General features: G+C 41.2%; 3 protein-coding genes across 4 annotated transcripts in view; 2 read left to right on the forward strand and 1 right to left on the reverse strand.

Annotated features, from left to right (window-relative positions):
• vsir (V-set immunoregulatory receptor) overlaps positions 1-8,315 on the forward strand; it is an 11,832-nt gene extending 3,517 nt beyond the window's left edge. Inside the window, exons 2-7 of the mRNA XM_005927111.3 lie at positions 3,099-3,500; positions 3,636-3,695; positions 3,794-3,904; positions 4,143-4,170; positions 4,560-4,735; positions 6,410-8,315. Of these exons, the coding sequence (XP_005927173.1) occupies positions 3,099-3,500; positions 3,636-3,695; positions 3,794-3,904; positions 4,143-4,170; positions 4,560-4,735; positions 6,410-6,441 (809 nt within the window). The 3' untranslated portion in view covers positions 6,442-8,315. The remainder of the gene's footprint in view (positions 1-3,098; positions 3,501-3,635; positions 3,696-3,793; positions 3,905-4,142; positions 4,171-4,559; positions 4,736-6,409) is intronic.
• The window catches only part of cdh23 (cadherin-related 23), a 201,466-nt gene that overhangs the window by 21,071 nt on the left and 155,860 nt on the right, over positions 1-24,535 (reverse strand). For both annotated transcript variants that reach the window (XM_042222847.1, XM_042222846.1), the window contains exons 23-37: positions 24,272-24,417; positions 19,910-20,129; positions 19,372-19,524; positions 19,047-19,160; positions 18,384-18,532; positions 14,611-14,671; positions 14,038-14,186; positions 13,764-13,899; positions 12,735-13,123; positions 12,247-12,348; positions 12,090-12,092; positions 11,778-11,927; positions 11,039-11,167; positions 10,040-10,168; positions 9,665-9,892 (exon numbers count right to left, since the gene is read on the reverse strand). In XM_042222847.1, coding sequence (XP_042078781.1) covers positions 9,665-9,892; positions 10,040-10,168; positions 11,039-11,167; positions 11,778-11,927; positions 12,090-12,092; positions 12,247-12,348; positions 12,735-13,123; positions 13,764-13,899; positions 14,038-14,186; positions 14,611-14,671; positions 18,384-18,532; positions 19,047-19,160; positions 19,372-19,524; positions 19,910-20,129; positions 24,272-24,417 — 2,258 coding nt within the window. The remainder of the gene's footprint in view (positions 1-9,664; positions 9,893-10,039; positions 10,169-11,038; positions 11,168-11,777; positions 11,928-12,089; positions 12,093-12,246; positions 12,349-12,734; positions 13,124-13,763; positions 13,900-14,037; positions 14,187-14,610; positions 14,672-18,383; positions 18,533-19,046; positions 19,161-19,371; positions 19,525-19,909; positions 20,130-24,271; positions 24,418-24,535) is intronic.
• LOC102298108 (uncharacterized protein C10orf105) lies at positions 15,705-18,359 on the forward strand. Its single transcript, XM_005927109.3, has 2 exons — positions 15,705-16,067; positions 17,196-18,359. Exon 2 carries the CDS (start codon positions 17,208-17,210, stop codon positions 17,703-17,705), a length of 498 nt encoding a protein of 165 aa, XP_005927171.1. The 5' UTR covers positions 15,705-16,067; positions 17,196-17,207; the 3' UTR covers positions 17,706-18,359.

Below are 24,535 nucleotides of genomic sequence, written 5' to 3' on the forward strand. Positions count from 1 at the left end.
GCCAATGAAAGAGGAGAGGTGATCGACTGTTCTGCTGTATTTAACAGCAGCTGATTCTGTTAATATTTAGACAAAAACACTTGTGTGCTTATTAATTCTGGCTTGTTTGCACGGTGCAGCTTCCCCTTACAAATAAGTAGCACTGCCAGTAAGAGCCAGCAAGTAGTTAAATCTACTCTAATCACATTCAAAGCAAAAGTTTCTGCAGGCTTAGATGCATGTGGAAGTGCTTTCAGTGATTCACAAAAACATGGGTAGTTACTTTGGAGATTTAACTATCTAAATTATACAGCTACATAGAACAACATAACTGAACTAATAAAACATGGGAGCTTTTAAATTACTTTTCTTTCTTTGATGAAGCTTGTCAGCTTATTTTTTTCATAACTAGCAGGGGAAAAGACTTTAAACAAAGCAGGAGCTCTCTAAGAAAACTATTAATAGAGAACACACCGCAACAAGCAGGTCAGCAGAACAAGTTAAAATGAATCTGTGCAAACACAAAGAGTTGGGACCAAAGTTTTTAAAGTTTGGGATATGACTGTAATGCGGCAGGCACAATAAAGTTAATCCCCCACTGTTTGAATGATCAAGTAATTGTGTAAGTAATGTGTAAACTGGTTAATGTATTGCCTCATATTGTAGGAAAGCTGATCTTTAGGGTTTTTTTAAATAGTTGTGTAGACAAATACAGTAAAGATGTGCTAGGAAATAATGACTGCCATTTTATACACATTTAAATAGTTTAATCAAGACTCTGATTTACAGGTTAATCCCCAACATTAATAGTGAGCATAAATCAGCAGGGACAGTCATCTCCAACGCTATAATTACTGGCATTGTGGGTAGTGGTCCAACCTGCTCGAGGTTTTTATCACATAAAGAATCACGAAGTTTGCAACAACTGAAGTTTGGCTTCGTGGAATAATGAGCAAGAAACGGGGAGTGGAAGTGTTTATGTGCTGGGATAACTCAGGAAGGAAGTCCACTCCCCAAATTCTGGCATTGACTTAGACTCCACCCTGACTTTCCCAAACAGACATATGGACACACACACACACACATTTACTGTAAAATTTTGCCATGGTGTCATTATAAAAGATACACATACGTGGGCAAACTCTTCTTTCTCTGCAGTCCACCCACACACGCACCCGTGCATGCAGCCTTCCTGTAACTTTTGCAGCAGTAAGCATTCTTTAATCATCTGTTACAAAGGCAGATCATTACAAAATAATGAGTCCGTTGACAAAGCTAGAGAATGACAGCCTTTTTACGCTGCTCTTTTACAACATAGCGAGGCGTTATATAGGGTGTGCATTTTCCAGATCATGTGTCTGCTTTAAAGTGAGGTTCTGAGAGTGGCATCACACTGCCTAGCCTGAGGATGAGCTAATTTTGTTGTGTTTTTGCAATGCAATAATCATTGAAAGCACACAATTTATGTTTATCTATTCATGCATTCCACTGCAACACTGAAGAATTCACAACAGGATGTGGTTGAGGCAGAGAGTGAGAGAGGGAGAAAGGTTTATGCAATAAGCTGAGAACGGGCTCACAGCTGTGCAGCCGGTTTCCTGAATGTACATGAGTGTGTGCAGAAGATCTTTGAGCGTACGATCCTTTGAGATATTAATACACATAATCGATACACAACAATTGCTGTGTATTAATACCAAACAGCAAGATGATATTTAAAGTTAATAAACAGAACTTCAGTGGGATTTTTTTTTATACTGTCCCCATTTTAAGAGATGAAGAAGTTCCTGCCTATATTTCTGTAGCTCACAAAGAGGAACAAGAGATTTAACTCCCTCAGGACATTTGTATATTTTTCAAGACAGCAAACTATGCATGGTTTTTAACCACAGTTTAAATGTACAAAATAGGAAGCAAACTTCGCACAAAAACCCAGGAAGCATGCAGAAGTGTGCCACTAAAGCCCATGTTAAGTTTGGCAGGTGATAAAATTACTGCTTTTACTGTGGTTACTTGTGCAATACCTGGCAGGAACTCAACTCAGCGCAACTTTTAGGTGTGCAACTAATTTCAGCAGACCTGCCATTTATTTTCTACATTCATTTCAAATTGCTCAAAACATGTTATTATCAAAATGTCACTGTAGGGTTTTATCCTTTGCTTTTTTAAAATCTTTCGTTATGTAATTTTTCCCTGGCAGTTTGTACCCTGGAAAGGCCCGCTGCCAAACCAGATGCGACTTATATTTGTACTTCCTTTTTTCCTCTGGTTTTTCTGGGTCATCTGTAATAGACAGCTATAGGGAATTTGTGTGATCTGAACCGAGCAGAATAATAACAAGAATGGCTATTATTGCTTTGACCTTGTGACTCTGTGTTTGTCATTATGGTGAAATATAGTGCTGGAGACTTAGTTTAGTAAGTCTGTAGTAGGAACAACCAGAAAGGTTGCTTTGAGTACTTTGAGCTTTATGGGAGTTGTTGAAACAAAATAATAATAATAAAGCAATATATAAAACATCAGCAAATAAAAGACTGTTTTTTTTTGTTTTATTAGAATGAAGAAGTATAAACTTATATGATCCTACTTCTCCTTCCTGTCTTCTCGTTCCAAAGTTAAACCAGCAAATGATCCGTCAGTGACGCACTCCACACTGATATGTATATGTAAAACATATGCAGTTATACATCTATACATCCATTCAACTATACTATACATATCTGTACCCTTGGATTGACTCACACTCACAGCCACTTTCTTACACTTTACTCTACTCCTACACTTTATCCCAATTTTAATAAATAATCATATTTATACTACATTGAAGTGTTATTAAATAAGCAAACAGAAATAAATCAATATGGTACAGTCTCACCCATGAGTACACACAGTGAAGATGCAAATGATCTGAGAACTCATTTGCATCACTGTTGTAGTTGGTGTGATCCTATTAAAAGCTGGCCACAAGTTTCACTGTCCCGCCTCTTTCAGTAGCAACACCCTAACATTAGCATCCCTAAACTTAAACATTTCTATGGATACGTATAAAGGAGGAGGTACCATCTCAAAGGAAGTTGAATGCACTACATTCTTCCATTGCTTTTGTCTTTTCTCTCTAGCTAAAGGTGAGACACACCACGCCCAGCCCCATTCCACGCTGATTGCTTCTCCTCCCCACCTGTACTACACCTGTCCTGAAGGTGCAAGAGTCAACATGACGTGCGTCCAGAAAGGTACCCTGCATTCCCCCAACGATGTTGTGAGGAGCACTTGGCTCTTCACAGCCCACAGTGACCAGCACTGTCATCCAGGAATGGGCCCAAGGAATTTTTCTCACCCACACCGTAACAGCACATTGCCACCAGGAGTGAAGATGGATCGCATGGGGCACAACCACTGGTTGATTCTAGAGAATGTGAAACCTTCGGACCAGGGCCGCTACTGCTGTGGGATTCTAGAATTCAATAAACATAGCTTGGTGCAGAAAGCCTACAACCATGTTATTCTACAAGTTATACCGCGTAAGTATGTCAAACGCTGTGAATGTGCACTAAGGTTATCAATAATATATTTTGCAAGAAGCTCAGGAGCTGATGTTGCTGAACAGTGAAACTGTTTTGACACGAGTGAGAACCGATATATTTATCTCTTTCCAGCAAGGAAAGGATTTCAGAATTGCACTGTCTGGGATCCCACACCAACTGCAAGTACTGCAAGTAAGTATGAAACATTATTCAGGCCTTCAACCAATAAATGTCTGAGGCAGTTATTTCGTGATGTTATTAAACTCACAGCCTGTCTGTTGCTTCCCTAGGCTCTGTGCCAGTGGCCTTGGCTATAACAGCCTGCATCGTGGCTCTGCTGTCCCTGCCTCTTATTCTAGTGCTCGTGTACAAACAGAGGGAGAATTCACCGTTAGGAAGACGTATGTATTACTGATGTGCACAAACAGCTACACACACACTCACACTTAATTTCCACCTTTGGGCCACATAAGTCTCTCGCACTGGACTTCCCATAGTGTTTGTTCTGACACGTTTCCTGTCAGTGAGCTCGATTAACTGTATTTCACACAGTAGGAAGTGCATTCATAGTCTTTTTGTAGTGTTCCGCTTTGTTTCAATTCATTTACAATGGCCCATTTCCTATTTCCTCTCTCCCAGGTGGACAAGAGCTAGTGAGGATGGACAGGTAAGGTTTCCCACAGGCAGCTGATCTCAGCGACCAGCTTCAAAACACAGCTGCTCTTTAGAATAATAGACTGTGAACATGGTGGCCACAACACTTGTGACACAATAGCTAGATTAAACCCACTAGCCTCATTAAAATAAACTAGTTAAAACCATGTATACATTTTTTTTTCTTTTGCCATGATGTGTCCTGTATATGCAAATCCTACTGCTAATCGTTTAAGTGTAGTGTTAAATTGTCATTACAGAAAATCCCTTATTAAATCCAAAGTGACAAACATGAAACTCTTGCATGTCTCTAGGAAAGTTTTGAAACAGTTTACTGGGTCATATTGAAAGTTGCTCACTTGTAATCATGCTTCTTCTTCATGTATGTGTGTGTGTGTTCAGTGAGGCTCTGGGCCATGAAAACCCAGTGTTTCGAGGGGGATCACCAGAAACAAAGACACGCACTGTTTCTCAGATCATGACTAGGCAGTCATCCGAGACAGGTCGCCACCTGTTGTCCGAACCGGGAACACCCCTTTCTCCTCCGGCACATGGCGACGTATTCTTCCCAGCAGAAGGTAGGACCCCCCCCACCCTGCCTCACAACTTGTACTCATACAATATTCATGCTGAGACTGAGTCGCTGACATAAGGGACCTTCCACTGGTAAACATCAAAGCCCAAAAAGGCAATGCAAGTCATCTCACTTTTAGAGGTCATTTACATGGCTTAGTGTGTTATATCTGTTGTTCCGATATTCTTATTGTTGTGAATGAATGCAAATCACTTTGTTCACATTTATTTCACACTCAAAAAAGAAACACTTAAAAAAACAAAAATGAAAAAGTACCGGGATATGCGTGTAACTGCATTGCACACAAGGGTTTTGCAAGACACCTATATCAAAATGTGCACTCAGTCTGGTAAAAGACTGATGCAATCAAGAACCACTAGTTCTTTCTGCGCTTTTGCTGAAACATCCTGCGTTTGGTGGAAGTGTTGGTGGAAAGATGCTCGTGAATTTGTAGTGCGTAGCTGCACACTCAAAAACAGCTGGGCTGAGTCTTGCATGACTCTGAAAACATATTGTGTAGGAGATTTCATCCCCCCCCCCCCAAACACACACACAAAACCACCCCCTTACACTGTCCTCTTCTTAATTCTTCTCACAAGTCATTCTCCACCCATCAGCACTCTCATTGAACACTAATGGCTCCTTCAGTTGTTCCTTCTGACTCAACTTGAAATAATGTTGAAACATTAGACACGGTTAAGGGGTTCAATCCTTAGTGTTTTTCTGCCGATTCCTGGGACACCTGTGCAGACATTCCAGGCATACTGAGGCGGATTGACCCATTTCCTTATAGCACGGTTTGAGATGTGCATGGGAAGAGGGTAAGGTACAACTTACTGAGTATACAGCCTTAAGCAACCCATAAAGGTTTCAACACTGTAATAGGTGAATATATGGACAAGCCTTCCTGAAGCTCAAACAGAAATGAGAAACATAAACATAAGGTAAAATTGTGCCATATGCTGCAGTTTTCACCTCTTCAATCAAACATTATTCTTTTACTGGGGAGCTGGACGCCTTTTCCATTTCTTGGTGTGATCTCTATGTTTCCCGTCTGCAAAGAAAAGTCAAAATTATTGATAAAACCTTCATATGTTCGACATAAAAAACAATATCTTTGACATTTGTCAAGGAAGATTTTCCATGCCGGAGCTCATTTCCTTCAGTGGTCCACAGATGTTATGTTGAAATACACAGCTTCTCATAAGGTTTCATGTTACGTGGATGGAGGCCACACTTTAGCTTTCTTCTTCATTTTTTCCAACTTGCTGACCTTAAACTTTGCGGAATTTAACAAGCAGCACTTCCCTGTTATCGCTAGCATGTCGCAACCCAGACCCAAGGCCTTGTTGTTCTGCTTTTTAATGAGTTTTCAGAAACACGAGTAGTTCTGTGGAACTGATCAGTCTCCATGTGTGTCTGTAGTACTCTGAGATGTGGGAGTTATGGAAAAAAAAAAGTAAAGAAAAGGAAATTCTTTCAATTTTTTCATTTGACTTTTGAAAGATCGGGTATGTTTGAGGCAGGAAGTGCACATTTGCATGTTCGAACACCCCCATATCAAATTTTCCACATAACAAAAAAAGAAAAAGAAAAGAATTGTGTGTTTGTGTAGGTGGATAGTGATACCTACAATGATTTCTGTGCTCTCACTGACATGCACTGTCTTTGCTTGCAGCTGCCATCCCTGAGTTTCCAGAGTTCCTGTAGGTTTAAAGAGGAGCTGAACCTCAATCATCACTCAAACTGCTGATCTGGAAACAGCCCTGCAACTATCTTCCTCTTCTCTCTGCCTTCAGACGGACGCTCTCCTTCGAGCCATCTCAGAATAACCCCGGATTTTAGTCTGTACATTGTCTGGACCCAAGGAGGGAAAAAAGAAGGCTGCATTTCTTTGATTCATAAACTACTTCCACCTGCAACAACAGCTGCAGGCAAAAAGTGAACTTTGGGTCGTGACGACTTGTTGTGCTTCATTTTACATCCAAACACTGGCGATGGCTTGCAAACCATTCATTCAAATCAGGTACCTCGTTTGGCTGAAACACACTGCTTATAATAGTGTTGGCATGTTTTTTATTCCAGCCCTAAATAACTCACTTTGCGTGACTGTCTGTATACTTTGTGTCAGTATTGTGGTTTCTATATGTCAGCAAGCACACCAACCAAAGATCTATGCTATAGAAAATGTGCAGGGGTGGCATGTTGTTTAGGGCAAGTCAAACCCTAAAGAACTCACAATGATTTCTGTAAATTTCCTGTGTCACTCTTGTGGTTTCTTTGTAACTGTAAGGGGGCCAACCGAAGACTTATTGTAAATCTGTCTTTATGTATTTGCTAAATGCACAAGCTGTCAAAGAAACAATCCTATGTAAAAGACCCCACACAAGACTACTTTTTAACTTGTTGATGTTGTAACCTTTACACAAGAAGGCAGGAAGGTTACATCTCCAGGAAGCAAACAGTGTTGTTTTTGTTTTCTTTCTTCTTTAAACCGAACAACTGGTGTGAGGACGACTTAACACCCTTTTCTCCCTTTAGTCATTTGACATAAGCCGTCTGCACCAGCGAACTCTCAATCATCAGAGAAGTGCCAAAGGTCTTGTACAAAAAAAGAACAGTTTTTGCTTTTACAGGCATTATGCTGTTCCTCTGTTTTAACTTGAACTTGCCATGTTTTCTATTTCTTCTTTGCTACCTCAGCTATGCGTAAACTCTGTTGCTTTAAATACTGTCTTTCCTTCCTGTGCTTCCAGAAACGCAGCCCTTCACAGTGGCCTTAAATATTCTCATAAAGTACTGAAAATTGCAGGAAGAATTTAGAAAAAGCATTCAGAAAAGATGTTCTTGCTTGTGCTCGTGTACAGTTCAATAATTCTAAACAAAATGTTTATTGTTTTTTACTCTTGAATGTAGCTGATTTTTATTAAATAAAGAACAACAACAAAAACCTTAAAACAGTTTAATCACTGCAGTGGAAGTAAATCTTTTAGCAATATTTTTGTTTTTTATTTTTTTTATTTGACTGTGGTAAAATATATTGTAATATTCATTTGTATTTTATTAGTACGTGTGCAATGGGGCTGTTTGATAAATATCAAATATTTCAAGTGAAAGTGCGGGAAAAAAGCTTTAAAATGTTAACCTAAGATCAGTGAACACAACTTGGCTTAAGAGAAGAAGGGCGAACGTATATATGACAGCATTTTTGATATTATTTAGTGTGACTGTAAAAACCACCGGTGGGTTTTTTTTCACACTGAGGTGTACAGGAGGTGCTTGGAGGAAATCCTCTCTAGAACGATGTGTAGCAAGTGTACAGTTCGGGTTATTATGTAAAGATGTTTTTATTCTCTTAAGAGTTAATGATTGTTTTTTGTGTTTAAATGCTTGTGTTTTCCATTATGCCTGCTTATGTGTGTCTGGGTATGTGTGTTTTTAAAAAAAATCTGGACTGTGACCACATGTTGACATGAGCGCAAACGTTAACAAAATACAAAAAGGCTTGTAATTAGCATGTTTGTTCTGTATATTACCTCTGAATCCTGCTATTAGTGGCTTTTATAATAAAGTGGCACTTTAAAGCCTTGTGTCTCTCAGTTGTTCCTTTCAAATGGCAGGTCTCCAAAACTATTACATTACAAGGACATACTGCACTTCTGTCTGGGGAGCCATCACAGATAGAACAAGGTTGTTCCACTTGTGTGCTTCTAAGATGGTGCACACCAGAGGGAGACCGGCAGTGAGGAGAGAAAATGATAAAACAAGCTTAGCATCTTGTTTCATGAGAAAAGACAGAGCTAGATGACTGATAAGTGAAAATCCCCGGTGATGGCCATTGTTCTCTTCCCAGCTTTTTCTCCAGCTTTACATTGACTATTTATACAGTGCATTAAAAATGTGCATTATTATAGGTGTAAAGTAAATTTATAGCACAAAACTCAAGTACAAGTTACATGACAGTGGATGCCTTTGTGACTCATACAGTACTGTACATTATTCCTTCTGTATAAGCACACAAAGGGGAAAAGAAGAAATGTGAATTGTGGCTTTCGTTTTGACAAAATGAAAGCCATTTAACTTAAAGAGAATATCAAGAAACCACTATATTTGTCTTCCTGTATTTTATATTTGCCATATTTGTGCCTTAATTAGGTCAAGCAGATAAGAAAGCATTAAGCAGACCTCAACAGAACCCGTGTCTCGGACAAGAGTGTGAGTAAGATCAAAACTGTTATGTATAAGAAGCTGAATCCTCTTAACCAGCATTATTCAACTTTACTCATCATCATCATTTGTCCTGAAACTCACCTTGAAATTACATTTAAGTATATTTCCCAGTTATTATTTTAACATCTATTTCTTAAATATAACACTTACATGTGTTATTTGAGAGCTTATATCCATTATTAGTACACTGAAAATAACCCATCTGTCTGCATACTGCTGGAGCCTATGCTAGGTATCATAGGGGCAAGAGGGAGGGTACACCCTGAACAGGTCGCCGGGCCAACACATGAGTCCAATTTAAAAAAATGGGGTAAATTACAAATCCCCAAATAGCGCTCGTAGGTGTCTGTTTTGTTTTCCCAACACAGCTGCAGTGAGTTTACTTTAATATCAAGTGCCAAAAATAACACATTCTTTTCATCCACTGAGCTGTGGCGTCTGGCAGTACTATTTACGTCACAACCCAGATTGCGGCGGCGCTACGTGTTAGTAAATGTGGCCCATAGAGGCAGAACTATTCATGTCTACCTCATGCATGCACACTTACAAACACAAAAAATGGTTAGTTATTTATTATCCTGATGAATTCAGATTCAATACTCTCAGTGATCTGAGAGTAGCTAAGGGAAAAAATTGTTGGAATTGATATTAATAAGACATGTTTGCAGCATGTTGTAATGCCATGCTTACTGCTGTGCCCTACCGACAGAGGTGGCGTGCCATCATCTTCTACGGTGACCGTTAGTCGGTACTCGGCCTGGCGCTCTCGATCGGGAGGGGATGGGCGCGTCACCATCTCTCCGGTCACTCGGTCCATGCGGAAGGTCAGGTCCTGGTTTCCGGCAGTGAGATAGTAAAACAGCATGGCATTGGGACCGATGTCCCGGTCTGTCGCCATCACACGGACGACTGATGTACCTCCTCCAACGTTCTGCAAAATACATCAAAAAAGAAGCCTTGTTAAATTATGGATCATCTGTGGTAGACTATAATAAAACTTAACAGCTGAATACTATTTCTGTATACACTGACATCACTGGCTTGCTTGGCTTAGATCGTGTGTCGAGTGCATCCCTACCTCATTCACGCTGACGTTGTAGCCCCTCTGGCTCTCAACAACTGGCGCATTATCATTAACGTCCAGTATGTTGATGGTGAGAGAGTGGTCCGTGTGTCTGGGAGGTGAGCCATTGTCAGTGGCACGGACCTAAAACAATACATGTGAACTGATGTGCATCAGAACACAAGCCTCAGCATGCATTTTGATACCTGGCATTAAACCCCACAGAGGATAAATAAACAAAACGCATGCACTTTGAATACTTTATTAAAATCTGTTTTCATTAACATCAATAATATTAAAACATGACGAGTAAATGAAAAACACTTGTGCCTTTTGTCTCTACAGAACAACAGTCTCAAAAAATGTCTATTTGGTTTTCAATTAAAAGCATCAAACATAAGGCCTGGGGGCCAGAATCGGCCCAGCAAACACTCCAATCTGGCCATTGAATGGCTTTGGAAAATGTGAAGTAAGATCTCGGACTTTAAACTGTATTTTCTGAACTTTTTGTACTAAAGAAAGACCTCCCCCATTGCCATTCATCCTAACAAGTGTAATTAATTAACTCTTTAATGGTTAAAAAATTAAAGATGTTTTTTCATAATCTACCACAGAGATTTTTCTTCGAATTAATAAGAACTTCATGTTTTATAATTACTGGACAGTCTGAGTCTAAGCTGCCAGAACTTCCTCTGTAATTTTACACGCTTCTTAGAATTTAACCTCAATGCGTCATACTGACCAAGACTCAATGTTGAATTGCACTTCTTTTTCATATACAGAGACATTTCAATGATTTTAATATCTAATTAAACTTCCTAAACAGTGACAGAAAGGGGGGTTATGTGTGTGGCCCAACATGTAAAATGTGTTTGGAGTTCCTGGTTAAAAGTATGACAAGTAATTAGTTCATTGTTGTGCTGAATCAGGGATGAGGTGTAAGTTTAGAGCATGAATGTGAAAGAGACACAGGTGTCTGGTAAAACTGTCCTACAGTAACTATAGTAATCTGACCTTCAGTAGATAGCGGTCTACAGACTCCCTGTCCAGAGGAGCATTGACATAAACCTCTCCGTAAGTGTTGTTCACAGTCTTGATCATGAACACATCTTCCATGTTGCCTGCCACCAGAGTGAAATTGACCTGGCAAAGAGCAACAAGTCAGAATGAGTGAAAGAAAAATGGGGGCAGACAGTCACTGACTGAATGTCAGATGATTACTTCTACTTACTGCAACCAAAAATGAGAGTGTGGGTATTTTTAATAGCTTTTCTTTCACATTAAGAAAGTAAATTAAGAAATAAGAAGTGAGAGTCCAAAACCTGCGCAGTAGGAAGTAGCAAAAAAGGAAAATGTGATACTGGCAGCTTAAGTTGGCCATCGAGATGCCAAAATCTAAGAGAGCCGATGTGAAACTGAAATAAGTTTAATTTGACTTCTTGTATTGCAATCTGAGGAAGTAAATATTTGTAGTACTAGTGCCAGATTAAGAGATACACAACCTAAAATAAGGGAAACACAAGTTATAAATGTCACATTCACTTTTGAGATGCCGGGAAAGCACGCTTGCTTGATTCAGGATGTGATAGGAACTAAGAAGAGAAAAAATAAAGCACCATATTTGGGAAGCAACGTCTTTTTTGCTCTTTGTCAGCTGTTAAGTGCAGTAAAACGTAAAGTAAAAGATATGATATTAAGCGCCACACACAGAAGATCTTTCATTATTTTCTGCTGTTTTAAAAAAAACCCTCACCAGTCCATTTAAACCAGCATCTCTGTCCCTTCCCAGAACTACTGCCACCTTTGTACCCTTGGGTGTGTTTTCTGGGATGGCGCGTGAAATATCAGATGTGATGTCAAACTCTGGACTGTTGTCATTCTCATCCAGAATGGTGATGGACACCTGTACAGAGGTACGATCGAATGGAGGTTAAATTCCACATTTGCAAAGTAATACTTACCTTGAACATTAAATAAACCCGGGCAAACAAAACATAATGATCACGTTACACAGCAAACACATTTACTGTTGTACTTAACATTCCCCATAAAAAGAACGTCTTACCTTCTGCAGTTCCAGAGAGGGATGCAATTAATAAAAGAGGAAGGCCATTAGCTTTCTGCGCCAGAATAGACACAAACACATGAAGTAATAAATCCACAAGGCACAATAATAGGAGGGGTAGGCCCGAAACAACACCATTCACAACAAAGGGGCGTACCACAGTGGAGTCCTTTTTGGGTCCTCCATCATCAGCGACAACAGTCAGCGTGTACATATCACCCTTTTCTCTGTCCAGCAGGCCTGTCACTGTGATGCGGCCCTGAAACAACACACAGACACGCATCAGCAGATACCGTAACCATCATAGAGTCCATACAAGATGTAAGTCCCAGTGTGACAGCGACGAAAACAGAAGAAAATTAACAAGTATCACACAAATCAACAAAGGAATCCCCATTTCTCATCTATCAAAGGAATCAAATGACTTCAAAGCACCTAAAGCACTTTGATCAGCTTACAGTCATACAGCAACACGAGTGTTAGCCTAAATCACCGGGGACGAGGTGTTACTGAGTCGCATTGCGGTTAATGGATGAAGCATATTTGACGGAAGGTAGGCGCAGCCTTTGAAGTGCACACACATGAAAACAAGGCATGCACACTGTGATCAAATCATCAGTGACCTTTCTTCCACCTCTTCCTCACCGTGACGCTGTCTATCTTGAAGAGGGCCAGAGCTGCGGGCGACGTGTCGGGGTCGAAACGGTACTTCAGCTGGTTCAAGTTGTCGGCAGACTGCGCCTGCACCTGGACCACCTCTGTGCCCGTGGCGATGTTCTCACGAAGTGAAGCCTCGTAACCAGCGGAGAAGAAGGCCACGGCCTCATCCAGCTCATTAAGTAACGTGACGTAAACGGTGCAGAAGCCACGGTGGAACGGCGGAGCTTGGTCGGTGGCTGAGACGTTCATGAGGTAGGAGGTCTTGGTCTCGTAGTCCAGGTAGTCCACAGTGGTAACCAGGCCGGTGCTTACGTCCACCTCAAACTTGCGGTCTGAGCCGGATACGAGGGCGTAGGCGACGGCTCCACCATCACCTGAACAGCAAGAGAGGAAAAAGGTGTCATTTCAAAGAAAAACAACTTATAATAAAAAGTTGTTTTTCCCCCACCTACTGTTACTAAGAATAACAACTTTAAAAGTTTGTAACATTGTTTCGATGAAGCTGTAGTTACAAAACGCAACCTTTTTCCTCAAGTCTGTTTTTTATTAATCACAGTTGTCAACGCTGCTCTTTTGGCTATATGATGTTTATTTCGGTTTCAGGCCTGATCCTGATCTAATGTTTTGGAAAATGTATGTCACGGCACAAGATGCGTCAGAAGCTGCCTAAGCAACACTTTACCCAACGGGAAGTGAATAAGAGGAAGTTTGTGCCATGGAGCAGAAGTAGTGATTTAAATGCCAATTGCGATGTTTCGTGCGCACCATAGTTACAAAACCAGAGGGGAAAAAAAATAAAGAAGAGGTTGGTTTGTTCTCTTTGTGGAGGCACCCACTAGTGTTAGGTTTATTGATCTGCAAGCTGATGATCAAAGGCACAAGCTATGCTAAATAGCACAGCTAAATATGTATTTCCATTTGGTGTTAGATGAAGAAAACCTGATGCTGAATGGTTATTAAAAAGATCTGGAATCAAACATTCCCTTTTCTTGCCACATTTGAAACCGAACTTACCAGTATCACGGTCAGTGGCACGCACCACAATCACAGAGGTGCCGATGCCAGCGGTCTCTCTCAGGCCCAGACGGTTGTACTGTTGCTGGGTAAACACCGGCACCTCATCATTGGCATCGTCTACGTATATGATCACCTGAGGAGGAGACATTCACATTTCCTAAATAAATATATCGAACAGCCACATAAAAGACAATAATTTCACCTCCAAACAAATTGATTATAATGCACATATAATATATTTTTCATCGGATGTGGTTTCTCTGCTTCTCACCCTCACAGAGCTCCTCATGCTGCCCTCATCACTGTTGTACGCCTCCACTTCCAACATATGGGAGCTGCTGGTTTCTCTGTCCAGAGCCCTGAGGCCTCTTGTCACCAGTCCGGTGTCTCTCTCTATACTGAACAGATTGTTGCTGTTCCCTGCATGCATCACAAACACGAGCGCACAGACAGAGAGACAGTGAAAGGAAGGGAAGGTGAGATGAAGCCAAGAGACCTGAACAAAATTGCACATTTAACCTAGGTTTACTGAAGTCCACTGAGTGGGTCATTTCATTTGCTGACATGGCAAATTCAACTTGTTTAAAGAGCCCGTCATCACAAGTACTCTGACTCTTTGGCAAGACCTGACTCATACACACTGAGTAAAGCTAAAGCACAGGAACCAAGAGGAATGATCAAATCAGTGAATCTTGAGAATTTTACTATGTCGACAATTTTCTAAAGAACGTATCTTCACAAAGCTGCCATCACATATTTTGAGACTGTGTTTAAACTTGTAGACATTCAATCAGCGAACAGGATGACCACGTGCAAAGGTTTTCTAAAGGACTGCGACACTTACCAGTGAGGATCCTGTACAGGACTCTCCCATTCTCTCCCTGGTCTGCATCTGTCGCTTGAACCTTTACAGACCAAAAATGAAAAAACAAATAAAGACATCTGCATTGTCTTAAAACATCTGCACAGGATCACGGAACTTAATCAAATGCTAAATAACATGGAAAAGCAAACCAGCTCCGGGAAAGGAAACAGCTCTGCAGTTGTTTTTGCTTTAAAATTGGCAAAGGCACGCTTTAAAAAAAGTGATAGTCTAATGGCAATTATTTCAACTTTATGTGAGAGCTATCATTGCTCAAAACTAAAATCATGACAGACTTAAACAGTTGGATTTGGTTACCACAAGGTTTGAGCATCTCAGTTTTTCTAGTCTCTTTCTCCGATGATAGACAGAACATTTCATATGCATTTTTAATAATTGTCAAGGCAGAGGGAGAAATCTGTATACTATCCCATGCACCACACATTGCCGGGTGCCCAGTGTCTTGTTGCCACAACAACCTCTTCGCAGCTTGGCAGCAATAAACTCTCTCTCTCTGTGTTACAGGCAGATGGCCAGAAACACCCAAAAAAAGCCAATCTCAGCACAGACAGCACGACTCCACAGCGTACACAGATAAACAGTGAAACCTATTGGGATGCTGGTGAATGGGCCATGTCATACGACTGACTTTCTGAATCCAGCATTGTCGCCGGCACTGGATGAGGCCGACTTTATGTCACACCTCGCTTCTCTGTGAATGTGTCAAAATCTGTGGAGGTACCTACAAAGTGCAGACTTAACTGCACACAGAAGAAACGCTCATTCAAGCACATTTACATGTGCAGTCAGGTGCACGCATATAGTGAGACCCACACTCTCGCGGTCTCTGTCTTGCCCTGTGTGTCCTCCTTTGCTCGCTCTCACTCCCTCTGTGAAGAGGGGCCCAACTTCAGTCTCATTAGTTTTATAAAGAGATGTAGAGAGGAGAGGAGAAAGAGGAGGTGAGGGGAGGGGGAGACGGGAGGAAAAAAAGTGGCTGGGGGTCAGATTGGTGAGTGATGAATAGGGCACTACACAGCGGAATGCACCACTTGGTCCATAAAAGGGGGTGCATGAAAGTGCAAGACTACATTGCGGAGCCAGATGTTGGAAGTGCAATTGTGTGGTGTAGACACACAGCTTTTTTTTAAATCTAAGAGTCTGTGTGACTGACAAAATATTTTATTGTCTTTGGCTCTTTGTCATTAAAGCAGCTGAGACGTATTACTTCTGTGATGCTGTTCCTGAGACTTTACCCCCTTTTCAACCCCGTTCCCCTCTTCCTCCCCAGCGTTTCCCCCTCTGTTTCTGGGAAAAGCCGTAGTTTGAGGGGGGAAAAACAAGAGCGTGCAGTTACAAAGTGTGGATCTACAAAACAGATCTGACCTCAACTACTGGAACGAAGCAAAGTTCTGCTTTAAAGTCTCCAAAGTGTCAGCGTGAGTATATATTTTCAAGGGATTTCAGCGTCAATATTAATTGCTAAGAATATACCACAACAGTAAATTATTGAAATCACTGGAGATGTTATATTGCTAGAATTCATTTTGTTTCTACTAGAAATTAATTATTAGTGAAATTGCGTGCACAGTCAGTTAAATTTGCAAATGTGAATCTGACAAACAAAGCGTGCTAGAAAAAAGTTTTGTTGGTTTCAAAACTAGCTGAGTAGTCAGATCTGGAGGAGCAACAATGTGGGGAGAAACAGAGGGAGAGCACCTTAGAGCCAGGCTGCCGAGCTTAAGAACAGCGCGTCTAATCACGAATATGTGCAAGCTACAATATGTGTGGGTGAGAAAGAAAGTTTGTGTTTGAATAGCCGTGTGTTTGTGTGTGTGTGCATGCATGCGAGTGCGGCGTATGTGCTTGGAGGCGCTGACTAATGAACTGACTCTCTAACGAGCCATCCTGCTCCACTGGCCTTTTCACAGCTTTCCTGGCATTTGGTCTTAAAAATAATTTCACGTCCCAATGTGTTTCCCTTAAACCGATAAGCCATGCTTTGTCTCCACTGAATTAAGGACGATGACATTTACAAATGTTACTATGCTGAAGATGGGAGGGAGGGATGGGGGTGGGTAATTGGAGACTGGGGTAGAAGAGGTGGGTTCCTTGCATTTTACAAGAGGGCAATTTAATAAACCCAATTTGTTTTACATTGAGGAAAGCCTGTCAAGCATTGACTGTTTTGTAGTCCTTGATTTAATAGCTACATAATTGCCGCAAATGCCAAACAGTCCCTGCATCTGGCTGTGCGTGCAGGCGTTTCTATGCATATTTGTGCATGTGTGTCATTGTGTATAATGAGCTCTTGAGTGTATGAGCCTAATTAAGCAAAAACATGAGAATAGGCCTAAAATAAACCTAGTCAGCAAAGTTAGGCTTGGCTGGAGATGCAAGCACGTCAAGAGAGCTGTTATGGCACTTTGATGGAGGCTGACCACACACACACACACACACACCCACACACCCACACACATGCATACACTGAAATTAGCCAAATAGACTAAAACCAACACTCACACAATCTCTGAAACATCCTGACTAATATAGCTTTCTCCTTCCAGAACCGAGACAATATGAACACCACTGATCCGGGCTCCAACGTCACCTTTACTTCTAACACAGAAAAAATCACTCTGTCCACCCTCACCACCACTGCCACCTCTGTCACCATTCGACAGCCCCCATCTTATTCTTCAGACATCCACGACCCAGAATTCACCATCATGGTGGTGCTGGGGCTGTCGCTGCTGCTGGCAGGGTTTGCAGCCTTCCTGGCAGTGTGCCGGCCCTCTGAACAGGACGGGGACTCCGAGGCGAGCTGCGGGCCGGGGGAGAGTTCGACTCGTAGAAGGAGGACGTCCAGCGAGCCCCAGCTGAAGGTGTGGAAGAGGCTGGGCTCGTATCGGCGTTCGTACAATCTCTCCTTCAGACGGCCGCCTCATCGCAGGCCGCAGGAGCGCGAGAGCACACACGCTCCCCTGCCTCCAACTCAACAGACAACACAGCCAGAGGCCAGCGGAGAACCCCACCTCACTGTGCCTTGTCTATTTGACTATGTTACCGAAATCTGACTTGAAGAGCACCTGAAGGACGATTGACTGTGCAGCAAACATCACTAATACCAGGAGAGAGTGAAGAGTGCATTTATAGTATTTCTCTAACCTTCTTTGAATGCTAGGTGGAGGAAGTTTGGTATAAAACGCAGGAAAAGTATTTAAAATGTAGATAATCAAAAAGCATATTTTTGTTACTGATCCCAGGTTGAAGTTTGGATCACAGGCGATCTTTTTCATCACAGCTCTGTGCTATAGTCACAAGTGACTTTACAGTGAGCAAAAGAAATCAATACAGAAAATTTTAACACAAGACACCAGCAAAACGACTTGGAGGCGAAAATTAAGCCTCAGATGACAGAATATCACTTTAGTCTGTTTCTATATTTTCACTCAAATTCAAGCATCGCTACCCAACATCACACCTCTTGTTGCTCTGATGCACCGAAACCCATCCATCTGGAAATTCACACACCTTAAGACAAACACAGTCACGCTAGTCTCAGATTATGGGGGGACTCCCTGTATGGACAAGACAAATGTAACCCAAGCCAAAAAGAGATCACTGTAACTCACTCAGTGTGTTTTAAGGAAATAAATTTGAGTTTTAAATTCGCTAACAGTGCCATTTCTGTCAGGATGTGTTTTGCAGTATATATGAGCGTGTGTTTGTGTGTGGGCGTGTGTATTTTTCACCTGAAGGATGCTTGTTCCTCGGGGAACACTTTCCAGTATGCTGGTCTCGTAACTGTTTTGGAGGAAGATGGGTCTGTTGTCATTAACGTCCTGCACCTCGACGAACACGGTAGCCGTGCCTGTCCTTCGGCTGCCAGCCGGACCGTTGTCTACGTGCAAAAACAAACACGTTTGCATCAGTTTCAAGGTTAACATCAATTTTAGACATTGATAACAGAAACAGACACACTCACTGACACAGACTAAATAATCTATTAATCCTCCTAAAAGAGATTTTTTATATAATATATACTTGACTCATTAAAAACTGGGTCATTTTCAGCTGAATGAGGACAATGTGCACAGTTTTACATTATCTCTGCTTCTTCTCCCAGCGCTGACGTCTCTGGCCTCTTCAGCAGATAAGCTACCCCCACTCAATGCTTTCCAAAACAGGAAAACCTCCGAGTTTTTGTTCTTTTTTTTTCACACAGGAACAAAGGCAGTTGAGCAATGGTCTGAAATCACTGCAGATGTGCAGGCAGTTTTTTTTCCTTACACCATTATCATGCATGCACAAAGAAACAAGAGCAGCTTTGAAGATAAACCACATTATTTAAATATATATATAAACACACAGTATGTAAAAATGACAAAGACAAAAGATCAAGTTTTATGACACACCTATAGCTTCTATGATCAGAGTGTACGCTGCTTGCGTCTCTCTGTCTAGACCGACCACTGTCCGAACAATGCCGTCTCTGAAACCCACGCTGAATTTACCATCCTGATTACCATCTAAAAATGAAAAGAAGTCACAATTTTAGAAATTAAGCACATTAATATCTGTACGTAGTAAAAGGCACATGCAAAGGAGTTCAGTACATACACAAACTCTCACACGCATGGATGGATTGAAGGAAAGTACGGGTGGCACACAAAATCTCCCGTGGCTTTAAAAACTTTAACTCAAGAACACAGAAAAACACCTCCCACTGTGACCTCTGACCTGTGATGAAGTAGCTAAGTTCAGCGTTGAGACCCGCGTCGTTGTCAAAGCAGCTGAGGCGGGCTACAGTGTGGTCTCTAGGGACACTCTCCTTCAGGGAAACATTGTACACGCGAGGGTTGAAGGTGGGCGTCTCATCGTTTACATCCAGAACTGACGCACGCCACACACAGAAAGACACGAGGACACACGGATAGATGCACATGAGGACAAATAAAGGCAGCAGGGTGGTGCAGTGAGTAGTACATTTTTTTTCCTTTTTGCCTTTCTTGCTCAGGTGTCCTGTTCTCTGGCTAATGGCAGCAGATTTTCCAATCTTCTTCAGTCACATCCAGAGCAATCAGCCCAGTCCCCATTTGGGGTTTTACAAATCCCACCAGTAGGTGGCAGCATTTTATTCAGCAGATGTTTGAGAAATCAGAGGTGGGCTATTTGCCGTAATGAAGCAACTCTTTATTATTTAATTATTTTGGTTTTCAACTTTCACATTAGGGTAATTTCAGAGAAAGCAAAGGTAAATTAAATCTGAATCTCTCACCTATGACAGTGAGGGTTGACGTAGAGGTACGAGGGAACCGGCCTGCATCGTATGCAATTATCCTCAATTGGTACTGTTGGATCCGCTCACGATCCAGGACTGCTGATGAGGTGAGGACGCCAGTGGAGATGTTCAGGTAGAAATCGAGGCGAGGCATTCCCATCTGTAATGCTAGTGTAATCAAACCATTCTTATCTTCGTCAGGGTCCTCAACCTGGATCTACAGAAGAAAGAGAGGAAGCGATACAGAGAAAAGAAAACCCATAGAAGATTACTCACAGGGTAACAGATAGCAGATGGTGAATAAAATGTGGTTAAATTGTGTTTATTTTAACTGATTAAAACGTATTATTAAGTGTTGCAGTGTTATTTGGCAGTCAAGTCTTTTTAAAAAAGTGAGAAATTCCTTTAGGACTTTGTGTTTCTGTCTGTCATCGCCTATCTTCACTAAATATGGTGATAATATAATCCTTATTTAAAAGTTGGGACAGAAAATATAAATAAAAAAAGAATGAAATTACTTTGACATTTAATAATTCCAAATTTAATCACAATAAAATGCAGGAAACACAACAAATATTTAAATTGTTAAAATTTACCATTTTGAGAAACGTGTATATACGTATGTATGGATAGATAGAAACATATATGTTTATATATATATTAGGGGTGCAACGATATTCGTATCAATATTGAACCGTTCGATACAGTGCTTTCGGTTCGGTATGCATATGTATCGAACAATACAACATTTGTAATTTATTTTATCAACTTTCCTTCTGACGATGCTGTCTGTGTTGAGCGCTCAGTGAATCTGCGTTCGACTACTCCGCCTAGGCTGCACTGTCGAGCGCAGATCCACTGAGCGCTCAACACAGACAGCATCGTCAGAAGGAAGAGCGCAGGGCAAGCTAGCGAGACAGAAGTTAAGCTCTCCTTGCAACATGGCAAATTGACCCCCCACCTCATTCAGATCTGGCGTTTGGAATTATTTTGGTTTTCATGTGACGTATGACCCTGAAGGTAAGCGCGTCATGGACTAAAGTAAAACAGTATGTTGGATGTGCCACGCAATGCTCAATTACATGTGGTGTGAGACTAGTGTGTTAGCGCAGTTAGCTCGTTAACGTGTTGGCCGTCTAGCCCCATGCACGGAGGCGATCGGCGGTAGCTCGTTAACGGAGATTTGCCGTGTTGTGGCGTTAAGGTCATTTCAACGAGATTAACCTGAAAGCACTAGTGGGAACACAACGAATATGACTGCACATTTACGCCGACATCATCCTAGTGCAAAGACAAAAACAACAAGCATGCTACTAACTTTAGCCGAGTCATTTAGACAGCTGTTAGCACATGATTCTCCTTATGCTGCTGAGAATATAGCCCAGAAGAAGCGGATAGTATAGCTTTTATTTTGGAAAGAGACATTTCTCTGTAATAAACTCTCTTTTCCAAAGATGAGTGATTCCTCAATCAGATACAGGGCTCGCAATATCGCTAGCCCGACGCTCCAAAGATGAGTGATTCCTCAATCAGATACAGGGCTCGCAATATCGCTAGCCCGACGTCCCGGAGCTAGCGATTTTTTCAGTCGGGCTACCAAAATCTATCTCTTCCCTGCCCGTCGGGCTATTGTAGGAAAAATATATGTCAATGCTTTTGCATTCTTTCAGAAATGTAGCTGGGTAATTATGTCATTGGCATCGGTGAGCCACTGTCAATATGTGACATATTGAAGTCGCGTTTGAATTTGCGCTTGTTTTTTTGCTTTCACTTTGCAATCGTGCGAACTGTGTATAGAGAGCGACAGCACTGATCTGTGAGTGATGATAATTTGTGCACCAATTCCTCTGACATCGTCTTATTAATCGTTAGCTTACTATGCAAACATGACAAGTGAAATCTCCCGCAGCAAGCTTAAACATGTGAGAGGTTGATCGCGCAGAGAATCGCTGAGCTTATGTGAGTGCGTGTGTAAAAGCAGCATTTCAGTTCTGCTGAGCCAAATAAGACAGGTCAGGGTGAAGAAGTGACAGCCAAAGAAAAGCTTACCACAAAACGGAGAAGTTATGACAAATCAGACTATAAGGCAAAAAGAAAGTGCAGCTTTATGGTTTCATGGACAAAAGAATTTCTGTGGCTGCAATATGACGAGCTAAATAACCAGGGCTGCACATAAGTGGTCCGCAGGTGCGCATTCGCTGTCAAAATAAAAAACACGCACAAGGGTTAGGGTTAAATTTAAAAACTGTACTTTTGAGTTAAAATATATATTTATAATTTTAATAAATGACAAATTAAAAATGCATGAACATTTTTTTGTATCGAAAAAATATCGAACCGTGACACCAAAGTATCGAACCGAACCGTGAATTTTGTGTATCGTTGCACCCCTAATATATATATACGTATATATACACATATACATGTATATACGTATGTATATAGATAGAAACATATATGTATATATAAAAATTAAAAAAAAAAATACACATGACATATAATGTAATTGCAAGGAGGTATTTCTGTAGTCTATTGATTACTAGATAGTGGAAAAGGGGTGGGATTAAATAAGCTTATGCTTCTTCCTGCTCCTTTTTGAACATGAAAGTTATTTGTAGTTGTGGTTGCTCGTTTTCCTTTTGTTTTGCTTTGTTCATTTGTCTCTTTTAATTCTATGCTGCTGTACTTTTTCAACATGTTCAAAATAAAGATTCAATCAAAAAAATCAAAAATCAAAAGTGTAAGCTCATTTTGAATTTGATGACAGCAGCAAGATTGTTGATGCTCAAGACTTCTGAGTATTCTTTGTCCTATTTTTGGTTTGTGATGATTCAAAATGATTCATTATGATTCATGATGTTTCACGATTTTTCATCTTGTCCGCACTCTTCTGCTCTGAAGCCGTACTGTTGTATGACATTAACTGCGGTTTAGTATTGTCTTGCTGAAATATGGAAGGCCTTCCTGGATGTGAGCAAGTGTCGCTCTAAAACCTGAATATACCTGTCGTCATTGATGGGGCCTTTCCAGATGTGCAAGCTGCCAAGCCAATAGGCACTAACACAGCCCCATACCATCAGAGATGCAGACTTTTGAACTGAGCACTGATAAGAAGCTGGATGGTCCCTGTTCCCTTTAATCCAAAGGAGTCAGTATCCATGTTTTACAAAAGGAATTTCAAATTTCAGTCAGTTTGACCACAGAACAGATTTCCATTTTCCCTCAGTCCATTTTAAAGTTTTGCCTCAGAGAAGATGGCAGTGTTTGTACATCATGTTCACATATGGCTTCTTCTTTGCACGACAGAGTTTAACCTGCATTTGTGAATGAACCTTGTAAATGCAGACCTGTCTGAGGGCCTGGAGATCATGGACTGCACAGATTTTTAGAGACTTTTAATGATATTATGCACTTTAGATTTTGATATATTCAGTCTGCACAATGCTTCATCAGGGAAGATTCATCTGAAAATCTTCCACAATTTGTAGAGATAATTTACCAATAGTACCAGTAGTCGGATGGTAACAAAAAGAGGGAAATTAGTCCGAACAGAGGGGATTGCACTACCAGAAGGCAACATTGTAGACATCTAAAAAAGCTACAAGTACCTGGAAATTACAAAGGGAAATGGGAATCATAAAGAAGCCATTAGGAAAACTGCACCCCCCAAATACCTGCAGAGAGTAAGGCAAGTCCTGAAGAGTCAGCTGAATGAGAAGTAGAGGATCTGGGCAATCAACACCTATGCCCTGTCACTGATCAGATACCCTGCTGGGATAATAAGCTGACCAAAGGAGGAGGTAGAAGCTACTGACATCAAGACAAGAAGCCTCCTTACCATGCATGGATTGTTTCAACCCAAATCCAACACCTATGCACGCTAAGCGAACAGAAGGAGGCCGAGGACTAGTGAGTGTCAAAACCAGGATGTCCAGGATGAGACAACAAACATCCATGAGTACATCAGGAATATGACAACAACCGACTGTGTGAAAACCTCAGCCAGAGAGAGTGGTAGGGTCCTCAAAGAGGACCTGAGCTTGAAGGATAAAGACCACCAGCAGGGCGAGCTAGTCCTAGCGCATTACTGGGTTATAAAATGAAATCTATGTAACAAATTGTAAGGAAGGATTTATGATAGGACAGAGCATAAAATAAAAAAAGTGGATAATTAGTCACTAAATAGTATTAAATAAAACAATAGGGATTAAACAAACGTATGCTTCTCCTGAGTCCTTTTTGAACATGACTATTATGATTTTCACTATTAATTTTTTCCTTGCATCATTTTAACATGTACAAAATAAACCCCAAATGCAATGGAATACCATTTTACAAAGCACCAGTCTTTTATTTTACCCTAAAAAATGAGGATCCAATGGGAAGTCCCTCGGGTACTTCAGCCACAGATGGCAGATTAAGGAAGGTTGGGTCATTGTCATTGAGATCCAGCAGGTTGACAAATACTGTGGTGCTTGCTGATGCACGCAGTGGAGGTGTACCACCTAAAGAGGGCGCCAAAGGGATAGATAAAGATATATTTATATGCACGCACACACACACACACACACACACACACACACACACACACACACACACACACACACACACACACACACACAC

The sequence above is a fragment of the Haplochromis burtoni genome, unplaced genomic scaffold, assembly GCF_018398535.1.
Source record: "Haplochromis burtoni strain Fernald_Lab_line unplaced genomic scaffold, NCSU_Asbu1 Contig_96, whole genome shotgun sequence".
Taxonomy (NCBI): Eukaryota; Metazoa; Chordata; class Actinopteri; order Cichliformes; family Cichlidae; genus Haplochromis; species Haplochromis burtoni.

Excerpts from the sequence above, each read along its gene's own strand:
- LOC102298108 (XM_005927109.3), top strand. The coding sequence starts at position 17,208 with ATGAACACCACTGATCCGGGCTCCAACGTCACCTTTACTTCTAACACA.